At 42.7% G+C, this 13,278-nt stretch overlaps 1 protein-coding gene across 1 annotated transcript; it reads right to left on the bottom strand.

Moving 5' to 3' along the window:
* Window positions 1–626: 626 nt before the first annotated feature.
* On the bottom strand, window positions 627–12,960 carry LOC137375651 (glutaredoxin domain-containing cysteine-rich protein 2). Its single transcript, XM_068043035.1, has 2 exons — window positions 12,616–12,960; window positions 627–806 (listed from the first exon to the last, which is right to left on the bottom strand). The coding sequence occupies exons 1-2, from the start codon at window positions 12,958–12,960 to the stop codon at window positions 627–629; spliced, it is 525 nt and encodes a 174-aa protein (XP_067899136.1).
* Between the last annotated feature and the right edge of the window lie 318 nt (window positions 12,961–13,278).

Here is a 13,278-nt window from a genome sequence, read left to right as displayed (position 1 = left end):
TGCACCAAGCTGTTCAGAAACATTCTGAAAAATGATAACATCTAGTGCATAATTTGCAATTTGGCATCTGCACTGATCAGTCTGGTGGACCGGCGTTTAGGCCAACTGCTTGAAGATACAACCAATGCACTGGATTATACAGTAAAGAATATATGAATTTATTGTGCATAGCAAAATTCTGCACTTTTACATTTTTTATTTTATCAATGCAACCTTAAATGTAAAAACAGTGGGAAGTACAGCCTGTCCCACTTATACATGCAGTATTCATGTTATGAACTGAGACAATCAGCAATCCCCATCCTGTCACCATCAAAACACCAAAGATAGATTCATAGCTGGATAGATAAACTGAAACGTATATCACTTATTTCTGGCCAGCAGAGGCCACTTGTTCCAAAGTCCATTGTATAAACAGACTGTGTCCCTTTCCTCTAGTCCCCTCTTTTCAAATACCCATCCAGCAAAATCAAAAAGGCCAGGTTCCTCATCCCAACCACCCCTCTGCCCCACTCCCAAAAACCCTACACATTCCAACAAAGGTTTAATATGGGATTGCTTGTAAATTCACTAACACAGTTTATAGGACTTTAGTCGTCGCCTGCATATTGAATGTTCTAAGGTTTTCAATGCGCACAGGTCTGACATGGCTGCACTCCGTTCTCATTGCATCCTGGGCATCGAATGGCTCTGAATGACTCCTTGAATCGGTTGGCAAACATTGAGAGTTTGCTTCCATGACACAAAGAGCAGGGGACACATCCAGCCCCCTTGCACTGAAGGCATGTAGGCTCCGGTTCACCTTCCTGAAACAGATTTAAGTCAGGAATCAGACACTGAGGAGTATTATATTGTATGTGCATAACCTTTTATTATGTGTAATCTTTTTCCATTTCTTCTTTTCTTTTATGTCTCTATGCCATTGCCATGTAACATGTGCTGCCAAAAATGTCATAAAAAAAGACATGTTCCTCCTACCTCTAAAATGCTGCTCGATAACCAGCTACTCAGAGTTGCTTAACAACACCTGAAAGATTTCTCCTTCCCCTCTTTCCTCCTTCCATCTGGGGTAGCATTAGTTCTTTATTTGCTGCTTGCCTACATGGCAGTTTACTTTGGCCTGGAGTTTAGTTTCTATAATGCATTTCCTGAAAACCTGTTTTCCCCAACATAACAGTCCTGATAAAAGATCATCGACCAGAAACATTAATTTTGTTTGTCTCTACCGAAACTGCCCGATCTGCTCAGTGATTCCAGCATTTTCTGTTTTGATAACAGTCAAAAGGCAGAGCATATCCTTCCTCAGTGGCTCCAGGAATCTCAACTAGCTCTCCTGCCTTAACTTTCAGCAGAAACCTTCGAGAAACAAGGTTTTTCAGGGTAAAGGAACTTTTTTATAATCAGCTTCACTACACAGCAGTTAGAATCTTTTTCTCTTTTTAATCTTTTCCTAATGAGGTTGTCTCTTTGCTGTACATCATTAGACCTATGGCCCAAATGTAAAAACAGCACCATCTGGCATCACACTGTTGATTTGCTGAAGTTTTTTTTATTAATTCATGGGATGTGGGCATCGCTGGCCAGGCCAGCATTTATTGCCCATCCCTAATTGCCCTTGAAAAGGTGGTGATTAACTGCCTTCTTGAAACGCTGCAGTCCATGTAGGATAGGTACACCCACAGTGCTGTTAGGAAGGGAGGTCCAGGATTTGAACCCAGCGACGGTGAAGGAACGGCAGCATAGTTCCGAGGCAGGATGGTGTATGGCTTGGAAGGGAACTTGCAAATGGTGGTGTTCCCATGCATCTGCTGCCCTTGTCCTTCTAGGTGGTAGAGGTCGTGGGTTTGGAAGGTGCAGTCTAAGGAGCCTTGGTGCATTGCTGCAGTGCGTCTTGTAGATGGTACACACTGCTGCCACTGTGCGTTGGTGGTGGACGGAGCGAATGTTTGTGGATGGGGTGCCGATCAAGCGGGCTGTTTTGTCCTGGATGATGTCGAGCTTCTTCAGTGTTGTTGGAGCTGCACTCATCCAGGCAAGTGGAAAGTATTCCATCATATTTCTGACTTGTGCCTTGTAGATGGTGGCCAGATTTTGGGGAGTCAGGAGGTGAGTTACTCGCCACAGGATTCCAAGCCTGTGCCCTGCTCTTGTAGCCACAGTATTTATATGGCTACTCCAGTTCAGTTTCTGGTCAATGGTCACCCCCAGGATGTTGATAGTGGGGGATTCGGCAATTGTAATGCTGTTGAATGTCAAGGGGAGGTGGGTAGATTCTCTCTTATTGGAGGTAGTCATTGCCTGGCACTTGTGTGGTGCAAATGTTACTTGCCACTTATCTGCCCAAGCCTGGATATTGTCCAGGTCTTGCTTTATTTCTACAAGGACTGCTTCAGTTTCTGAGGCGTTGCAAATGGTGCTGAACATTGTGTAATCATCAGCGAATATCCCCAATTCTGACCTTATGATGGAAGGAACGAGCAAGGCATAGAGGGATATGGAATTAATGCAGGCAGGTGGGATTAGTATAGATAGGCATTATGGTCGCTATGGACGCGGTGGGCTGAAGGGCCTGTTTCTATGCTGTACGACTCTATGAGTCTATGGTTGGGCCTAGGACACAACCCTGAGGAACTCCTGCAGTGAAGTCCTGGAACTGAGATGATTGACCTCCAACAACCACAACCATGTTCCTTTGTGCTAGGTATGACTCCAACCAGCAGAGAGTTTTCCCCCTGATTCCCATTCACTACAATTTTGCTACAGCTCCTTGATGCCATACTCGGTCAAATGCTGCCTTGATGTCAAGGGCATTCACTCTCACTTCAGTATAATAACATGCTCGTCATTGTAAAATATAATAGCCATTTTTACCATTTCTCCATCAGTTCATCCTATCCTGAAGTTACGATGGAAGATCAGGAAATCTCTGCAGAAATTCTACCTCTGAATTTCTTCATTTCTGAGTGAAATCAGATCACTAATACCAGATATCGAGTACTGTGCGTCGGTCCATTATAAAAAGGGCATTACAGCTAAATGAGAGTGTTCGGTGTAGATTGACCAGGATGATGCCAGGGATGTGACATTATAGTTGTGCGGACAGACTTGTGATACTGAGATTATATCCATTGGAGCAGAGAAACCTATGATGAGATTTAATAGAGTTTATTAAAATTATGAAGCATTCTGATGGACTGAATAGGGAAAAGCTATTTCCTCTCATTGGACGTTGGTGACAAGAGGCCTTCAAGTTTAAATTATCCCGAAGAGAGTGAGATGGGAGATTAGATGAAATTTCGTTACACAGAAAGCTGTTGCAGCACCAAATATTTTTCCACGGGAGAGGTTGAGGCATAGGCTATTGCTTTTTTCGGGAAAAATCATCCAACTATTTGAAGGAGACAAAGATACAAAGCTATAGAAAGAGAGAGCACAGGATAATGAGATTCATAATGGATTGTTGGAGCAAAACGCTGGTGCTGACACAACGGGACAAGCGGCCTTCTCATGTGGTGTAAATTTCTATGGTTCTATGCCATTGTATGTTTTATCTATTTTAATTTCTATAAATTATCATATATGGTATATTCATACCACGAGAATTGCTATTTTAACAAATTCGACATTGCATTTTTAAGACTTCTTCGAAGCATCAGTTTTATGTTTTTATTCAGAGATACAGAACTGAAACAGGCCCTTCGGCCCACCAAGTCTGTGCCGACCAACAACCACCCATATATACTAACCCTACAGTAATCCCATATTCCCTACCACCTACCTACACTAGGGGCAATTTACAACAGCCAATTTACCTATCACCTGCAAGTCTTTGGCTGTGGGAGGAAACCGGAGCACCAGGCGAAAACCCACGCGGTCACAGGGAGAACTTGCAAGCTCCGCACAGGCAGTACCCAGAATTGAACCTGGGTCCCTGGAGCTGTGAGGCTGCGGTGCTAACCGCTGCTCCACTGTGCTGCCCAAGTTTGGCGTAATTGCTATCACATTCGAAGCTGAGTCACAGATTGTGGGTTTAAGCCCCAGACCATAGCTTGAGCACACAATCAAGATGTTAATTGAGACCCTAACAGCCCTTTTCTGTGATTCAGGCGCTGTGCAATGAAGAAAGCACTCTGCCGCTATCCTAGTCAACATTCCTACTTCAACCAACCTTATCAAAAACAGGTTAACTGATTATTCATCAAATTGCTGCTTGTGGGATCTTGCTATTCCCCAAATAATTTTGGGTTTTCCTTCATTTTTTTTTTATTCATTCACGGGATGTGGGCATCGCTGGCCAGACCAGCATTTATTGCCCATCCCTAATTGCCCTTGAGAAGGTGGTGGTGAGCTGCCTTCTTGAACCGCTGCAGTCCACGTGGGGTAGGTACACCCACAGTGCTGTTAGGAAGGGAGTTCCAGGATTTTGACCCAGCGACAGTGAAGGAACAGCGATATAGTTCCAAGTCAGGGTGGTGTGTGACTTGGAGGGGATCTTGTAGGTGGTGGTGTTCTCACGTATTTGCTGCCCTTGTCCTGCTAGTTGGTAGAGGTCGCGGGTTTGGAAGGTGCTATCGAAGGAGCCTTGGCGCATTGCTGCAGTGCATCTTGTAGATGGTACACACTGCTGCCACTGTGTGTCGGTGGTGGAGGGAGTGAATGTTTGTAGATGGGGTGCCAATCAAGCGGGCCGCTTTGTCCTGGATGGTGTTGAGCTTCTTGAGTGTTGTTGGAGCTGCACCCATCCAGGCAAGTGGAGAGTATTCCATCACACTCCTGACTTGTGCCTTGTAGATTGTGGACAGGCTTTGGGGAGTCAGGAGGTGAGTTACTCGCCTCAGGATTCCTAGCCTCTGACCTGCTCTTGTAGAAACAGTATTTATATAGCTACTCCAGTTCAGTTTTTGGTCAATGGTAACCCCTAGGATGTTGATAGTGGGGGATTCAGCGATGGTAATGCCATTGAATGTCAAGGGGAGATGGTTAGATTCTCTTTTGTTGGAGATGGTCTTTGCCTGGCACTTGTGTGGCGCGAATGTTACTTGCCACTTATCAGCCCAAGCCTGGATATTGTCCAGGTCTTGCTGCATTTCTACACAGACTGCTTCAGTATCTGAGGAGTTGCGAATGGTGCTGAACATTGTGCAATCATCAGCGAACATCCCCACTTCTGACTTTATGATTGAAGGAAGGTCATTGATGAAGCAGCTGAAGATGGTTGGGCCAAGGACACTACCCTGAGGTACTCCTGCAGTGATGTCCTGGATCTCAGATGATTGACCTCCAACAACCACAACCATCTTCCTTTGCACTAGGTATGACTCCAGCCAGCGGAGGGTTTTCCCCCTGATTCCCATTGACCTCAGTTTTGCTAGGGCTCCTTGATGCCATACTCGGTCAAATGCTGCCTTGATGTCAAGGGCAGTCACTCTCACCTCACCTCTTGAGTTCAGCTCTTTTGTCCATGTTTGAACCAAGGCTGTAATGAGGTCGGGAGCTGAGTGGTCCTGGCGGAACCCAAACTGAGCATCACTGAGCAGGTTGTTGCTAAGCAAGTGCCGCTTGATGGCACTGTTGATGACACCTTCCATCACTTTAATGATGATTGAGAGTAGGCTAATGGGGTGGTAGTTGGCTGGGTTGGATTTGTCCTGCTTTTTGTGTACAGGACATACCTGGGCAATTTTCCACATTGCAGGGTAGATGCCAGTGTTGTAGCTGTACTGGAACAGCTTGGCTAGGCGCGCGGCAAGTTCTGGAGCACAGGTCTTCAGTACTATTGCCGAAATATTGTCAGGGCCCATAGCCTTTGCAGTATCCAGTGCCTTCAGTTGTTTCTTGATATCACGTGGAGTGGATCGAATTGGCTGAAGTTTGGCATCTGTGATGCTGGGGACTTCAGGAGGAGGCCGAGATGGATCATCAACTTGGCACTTCTGGCTGAAGATTGTTGCAAATGCTTCAGCCTTATCTTTCACACTGATGTGCTGGGCTCCCCCATTATTGAGGATGGGGATATTTGTGGAGCCACCTCCTCCAGTTAGTTGTTTAATTGTCCACCACCATTCACGGCTGGATGTGGCAGGACTGCAGAGCTTAGATCTGATCCGTTGGTTATGGGATCGCTTAGCTCTGTCTATCGCATGCTGCTTACGCAGTTTGGCATGCAAGTAGTCCTGTGTTGTCGCTTCACCAGGTTGACACCTCATTTTGAGGTATGCCTGGTGCTGCTCCTGGCATGTTCTCCTGCACTCTTCATTGAACCAGGGTTGGTCTCCTGGCTTGATGGTAATGATAGAGTGGGGGATATGCCGGGCCATGAGGTTACAGATTGTGGTTGAGTACAATTCTGCTGCTGCTGATGGCCCACAGCGCCTCATGGATGCCCAGTTTTGCATTGCTAGATCCGTTCGAAATCTATCCCATTCAGCACGGTGATAGTGCCACACAACACGATGGAGGGTATCTTCAATGTGAAGGCGGGACTTCGTCTCCACAAGGACTGTGCGGTGGTCACTCCTACCAATACTGTCATGGACAGATGCATCCGCGGCAGGCAGATTGGTGAGGACGAGGTCGAGTATGTTCTTCCCTCGTGTTGGTTCCCCCACCACCTGCCACAGGCCCAGTCTAGCAGCTATGTCCTTTAGGACTCGGCCAGCTCGGTCAGTAGTGGTGCTACCGAGCCACTCATGGTGATGGACATTGAAGTCCCCTACCCAGAGTACATTATGTGCCCTTGCCACCCTCAGTGCTTCCTCCAAGTGGTGTTCAACATGGAGGAGTACTGAGTCATCAGCTGAGGGAGGGCGGTAGGTGGTAATCAGTAGGAGGTTACCTTGCCCATATTTAACCTGATGCCATGAGACCTCATGAGGTCCGGAGTCGATGTTGAGGACTCCCAGGGCAACTCCCTCCCTACTGTATACCACTGTGCCACCACCTCTGCTGGGTCTGTCTTGCCGGTGGGACAGGACGTACCCGGGGATGGTGATGGCAGTGTCTGGGACATTGTCTGTTAGGTATGATTCCGTGAGTATGACTATGTCAGGCTATTGCTTGACTAGTCTGTGGGACAGCTCTCCCAACTTTGGCACAAGCCCCCAGATGTTAGTAAGGAGGACTTTGCAGGGTCGACAGGGCTGGGTTTGCCATTGTCGTTTCCGGTGCCTAGGTCGATGCCGGGTGGTCCGTCCGGTTTCATTCCTTTTTATAGACTTCGTAGCGGTTAGGTACAACTGAGTGGCTTGCTAGGCCATTTCAGAGGGCATGTAAGAGTTAACCACATTGCTGTGGGTCTGGAATCACATGTAGGCCAGACCAGGTAAGGACAGCAGATCCCCTTCCCTAATGGACATTAGTGAACCAGATGGGTTTTTACAACAATCGACAATGGTTTCATGGCCATCATTAGACCAGTTTTTAATTCCAGATTTTTATTAAGTTCAAATTCCACCTTCTGCTGTGGTGGGATTCGAACCCATGTCCCAGAGGAATACCCTGGGTCTCTGGGTTACTAGTCCAGTGATAATACCACTACGCCACCGCCTACCCTATATACATAGCAGCAGTCATTATGTAATTAATTCTATGTGAGGTGTTTTAAGTCACTAAGGAGAGCTGTGTATATATATCCAAATCTTTGTTTTTAACTTCTAAATTGTCTTTGCTTTTTCCCTATCAGGTGGTGACAGGAAATCATCTAATCAATCTTATTCCAATAAGGGTGAAAGGTAAGGGAGCCAAAGGAACCAAAATTATTTATGTCTGCTTGGTAGTATAATAGTGCATATATTTGTTAAATGTAATAGGCACCATGTGTGTCTATGTTGCTTGTTGTTTCATGAGTTTCCCCAGATGGTAAGTGGAACATCAGAAGATGTAGAATAGAAGTAGGAAATGTCTCTAAATGGGGAGGTTGCTGGATTTAGCTCTGTCAAACTTTGTTTGACAGAGTCCAAATCTTTGTTTCTAACTTCTAAACTGTTCTTGCTTTTTCCGTATCAGGTGGTGGCAGGTGATTATCTTATCAATTTTATTCTAATAAGGGTGAATGGTAAGGGAACCAAAGCCTGGGCTCCATGAATGAGGAGGGAGGTAGATAATATGATGAAACAAAAACAAGAGGGTGTATGATGCATGTCAGGTGAATTCTTCAAGCGAGAACCAAGCCAAATACAATAAGTTGAGAGGGGAAGTGAAGAAGTAAATAAGACTGGCAAAGAGAGAATATGAGAATAAAATAACAGTTAACACAAAGGGTAACCCAAAAATCTTCTACCAGCATGTAAATAGTAAACAGGTAATAAGAGGTGGTCTCGGGCTTATTAGGGACAAAACGGTGAGACATATGTTTGCAAGGCTAGAATACTTAATGAGTACTTTGTATCTGTGTTTACAAAGGAAGAGGATGCTGACAAAATAGAAGCGAAGATGGTAGAGGTAATAGATGGGGTGAAAATTGATAAGAAGGATGTACTGGAAAGGCTGGCTATGCTTAGAGTGGATCAGTCACCTGATCTGGATGGCTTGCATCCCAGGTTGCTAAAGAAGTGGGAGTGGAGACAGCAGAAGGGCTTGCCATAATCTTCCTAGATATGGGGGAGGTGCTAGAGGATTGGAGAGTGGCAAATGCGACACCCTATTCATGAAAGGGTGTAAGGACATTCCTAGTAACTACAGACCAGTCAGTTTAACATCAGTGGTGGGTAAGCTTTTAGAAACAATGATAATGGAAAAAAATCAGTAGGCACTTGAAGAGGTTTGAGTTAATTAAGGAGCGCCGGCACGGATTTGTAAAAGAAAGATCACACTTGACTAACCTAATTGAATATTTTGATGAAGTAACAGAGAAGGTTGATGAAGGGAAAGCAATGCATGTTGTCTATTTGGATTTTAAGAAAGTGTTTGACAAAGTACCATATAAAAGGCTGGTTAACAAAATTGAGAATCATGGAATAGGAGGGTCAGTGCCAGCTTGGAAAAAAAATTGGCTTAAGGACAGAAAACAGCGAGTTGTGGTAAGTGGTTATTTTTCAGACTGGAGGATGGTAGACAGTGGTGTTCCCAAGGTTCAATGCTAGGACCACTGCTTCTCTGATATATATATATAGATAGATAGATAGATATGACTTGGATATTGGAATACTGAGTAAAATTTCAAAATTTGCCAATAATATCAAATTTGGAGATGTGGCAAACAGTGAGAGTGATACCAATCAACTGTAACAGGATATAGATAGGCGAGCAGAATGGGCAGAAATGCGGCAGATAGAATTTAATACAGAGAAGCGTGAGGTGATTCATTTTGGCAGAAGGGATAGGGTGAGGCAATATAGGTGGTAATGAACTTTCTTCCATTCAAGTGTGGAAGCAGAGACGATGAATGATTTCAAAGAAAATTGGATGGATACTTGAAGGAAATAAATTTGCAGAGTAATGAGTGTAGGGCAGTGGAATGGGACTGATTGGATTGCTCTACAGAAAGTTGGCCCAGATCTGGTGGGCCGAATGGACTCATTCTGTGCCGTAATGTCTCTATGACTATCTGCCACTGTTCAATATTGTTGATTTTTACATTAACACCAATGGAAAGCAGTTACTACATAAGAGGCAGTAGAAAGCAATGGACCAAAGAAAACAAAATATAATTATCGCAGGTTAGTGATGTTTTATTCATAATGTTTTTCCACTAGCAGAAGACAAAAAAAAACAAATAAATTCTTGAGCTAATGCACACGTTGTATGTTCTGTGAAAGGATTATACTGTAACTGATGATCAACAGTTTAAAATGCTGATCTTACCTATTCAATGTTATGCTTAAATTAGCTTCGCTTTTACATATGAATCTGTATTGTGGATAATGTCATGATTGCAAAAGAGAATGAAAGGACCGCAGCTGAAATTCAACCAAGTTGACAGCTGACAAGAACAAGTAGGTAATTATTGAGACTTTTATCACACCAGTGATCAATTTTTGATGAGAAGCTTGTATCCAACCCCAGTAGAACCCCTGTGGGCAGGTGTTTTATTAACTTCAAGTTGAAGGGCCCAATCCATACCAATTAAATGGACCCCAAATGGAGTTTCAAGTTACAAGACTGTTATTCTAAACCCACAGTGGAGGGCCATGTAAAGTATTGATTAGTCCATACATCAATATCCTGAATGAGTAGATTAAGCGTTTTAAATACGTTTCGTAAAGGAACACAGCACCGACATCAATGTTGATATGATCTGAACATTTTAAGCCTTTGAACATCAGAATTTTATTTTGAAGGGGCCTATTGTATTTTGTTAATTTACTGTGAGCAATTTAAATTGGGACTTTTTCTAAGTTAAATGAGGAAAATTGTATAAAATACCTCAGCAGCCTCTAACTGCTTTTCACTTTTTTCTTCATCCTCTCGCTTTCCATCCAGGTTTGTTGTATTTTCAGATATCATCTGGGTTTGGAGAAGTTTACTTATGAATTGTTTCTGTGTCAGTGGTGCCTTTATGATCCTTAGATTGCTGGTGTAGATGATAATTTTCCCAAAATTCAGTATTGTTGATGGCTAGGAATGCAGATATGCTGTGTAATTTATACAGATACTGCACTACCACTATCAATATTTAATAAACTTACGATTGTAAATTAAATTCTCATTTGATGTGCTTTCAACTGGAAAGCACTGTATATTAGTAATTACATATCACCTAAGTAGTTGAAAATAAAGAACAGAACAATATCCAAAATGATGTATAAATGTACAAAGTTTATTAATACAAATGAAATCTGAAAATTACTGTGATGTTTAATGCTTATTGCATTGATATCAAATTCCTCTCCCCACTATTGTAATGGAGCTGTGAATCCTATTAAAACCTCTATCTAAATAACAGAAAGAAATTTGAGATAAATACACTAAGTATTCATATGATAATATTGTTCACTGTAATTTTCAGTCGATATCTACAAGCTCAGAATCTGTTAGAAAACCTTTTATGGCAGGGGCTTTGACTTTAATTATCAGCAACAACTTATATTTCTTCAGCACTAATTGCATATAAGGAGATATCTCAGAACATTTTACAGGGCAATGAAACTTATGTGGACACTGACTGTCCATGTACATAGAACATTAAAATGTCATGGGCAGGTACAAAAAAATAATCAAAAAGGCTAATGCTAGCCTTTACATCTGACAGATTAGAATACAACGGGGTAGAAGTTATGCTTCAGTTATATAAAGCCCTGGTTAGACCACACCTGGAATACTTCGAGCAGTTCTGGGCACCACACCTCAGGAAGAATATATTGGGTGCAGTGTAAATTTACTAAAATGATACCTGGACTCTAAGGGTTAAATTAGGAGAGATTACACAATCGAGCACTGTATTCCTTGAAATTTAGATGATTAAAGGATGACTTAATTGAAATTTTCAAGATATTAGGGAAATTGATAAGGTAAATAGAGAGAAACTATTGCTGCTGGTTGGGGAATCTAGGAGTAGAGCACATAACCTAAAAATTAGACAAAGGCCTTTTAGGAAACCCTCTAAACACAAAAGATGGTAGAAGTGCAAGGTCAATTGTAAATTTTAAAGCTGAGATTAATAGATTTTGTTCAGCAAAGGTATTAAGGGATATGCAGCAAAGGCAGTTACATGGAGGTTGGTTACAGGTCAGTCATGATCTCATTGAAAGGTGGAACAGACTGGAAGGCTAAATGTCCTACTCCAGTTTCTATAATTCTACATTCCTATGACTGGGATAAGGTGGATAAATGGGCAGCCACAAATGGCAAAACAAAAGGAGCAGGGAATGAGAATTGGTTCATGCCCTGACCACATTTCGAAACAAAGAGGCTAAGAATGCCAAATTATTTGCAGTCAGTTTATTGGACTGAAAAACATAAAGATATTGTAGTTTTATGGGGACTCTTTTTCTCAGGAAAATGGATAGTCATATACGTTGTAAGGCAAAGACTTATATGATGGTGAGCTGTTAACCTGAAGATAGAGGAGTGTACATTAAGGAAAGGTTAGAAGAGCTACTGAAGGGTATATGAAGAGACTCTGTGGTCATAGTCTATGTCGGGGTGAACAACGTAGAGAGTAATAATAAATGGCTCAAAGAAATAAATCCTAGGGATGGAGGTTATTTATTCCAGAGCTCTAAAACAGACAAGGAAGGAGATTGGTGTGGCACTGACAGTTATTAAGAGGGAACTGATGATCACTGGGGAGATCCTAGTGGAGAAGAAACAGGCTAACATGTAAACTACAGATCCAGTCAGTATTGTACAAAATATGAGATTGATTGCTAAGAGTAAACTTGAGAATTATCTATATGGTAATCTAGCAAACAACAGCCAGCATAAATTTGGAAAAGGAAGATCCTGCCTAAACAATCTCCTTAACTTGTTTGTGGAAGTGATGTCAACTTGGCTATGGAAAGCCTTGTGATAGAGCTTACTTAAACTTCCAAAAAGTGCAATGTCCCCAGTCACTGATAGACAGAAATATGATTCCTTGGATCTTCTTGCATATCCTAGTTTAAAAATTGTGTTTTAAAGTGAGCACCATAGCCCAATTAAGAAATTGATACAGCTGTATTGTAATGAATGACTTACCTTGGAACGGGTTGCTGTCAGCTCGGTGAATGAGTTCTGTCCACCTGTCATGCTGTACCTGCCTCCATCTCTGAATACATTTATTCTTTGTGCTAATAGGCGTGTTGAGGAAGGGTAAGATGGGTCCCAGCGCTCCTGTACTCCAGTTCGTCCAATTTCGAACCCCTCACTCAGTTGTGTTTTCAGTGACCCACAGGGACCCTCATCATCAGGTTCCTCCGACTCCGACCCATCCTCGTAAACCTGCTTCAGGACACGGCCACTGTAAGATGAGGAGATCCGGAATCTCACTTTCCTGGGCTTGTGTTCAAACTTCTTACTTAATTTATTGCGGAGTTCCTCCATTCACAACTTTGGTTGGTTAACTGCAGAAATACCTGGTAAATCTCTAAAAACAAAAAGACCTCAACTCTGCCTAAAAATCTAGAACTCATTCACAGAGAGTGCTGTTGCTAAGCCTCCTCTGCTCTCTTGCTTCTTGCAATGTATAATTCAGTGATGAGATCATTTGTATGAGGCTGATACCAACTAATTAAATAATTACATGAGTGTGTAAGTATCTACAACACTGCAGGGCAATTTATCTTAGGCAGCAATTAAAATAGGAGTGTTGTACTGTTACATTCATTTTGTTAATTACATATCTGAATAATAGTTCTTTAG

The sequence above is a fragment of the Heterodontus francisci genome, chromosome 12 (assembly GCF_036365525.1).
Source record: "Heterodontus francisci isolate sHetFra1 chromosome 12, sHetFra1.hap1, whole genome shotgun sequence".
Classification (NCBI taxonomy): Eukaryota; Metazoa; Chordata; class Chondrichthyes; order Heterodontiformes; family Heterodontidae; genus Heterodontus; species Heterodontus francisci.
The sequence above is the reverse complement of the archived record's forward strand: the minus strand, read 5'-3'. Positions and strand labels throughout refer to the sequence as shown.

Excerpts from the sequence above, each read along its gene's own strand:
- LOC137375651 (XM_068043035.1), bottom strand. The coding sequence starts at position 12,960 with ATGGAGGAACTCCGCAATAAATTAAGTAAGAAGTTTGAACACAAGCCC. Across the intron at positions 807-12,615 it reads TGACAGCAACCCGTTCCAAG|GAAGGTGAACCGGAGCCTAC; the intron begins GTAAGTCATTCA and ends AATCTGTTTCAG.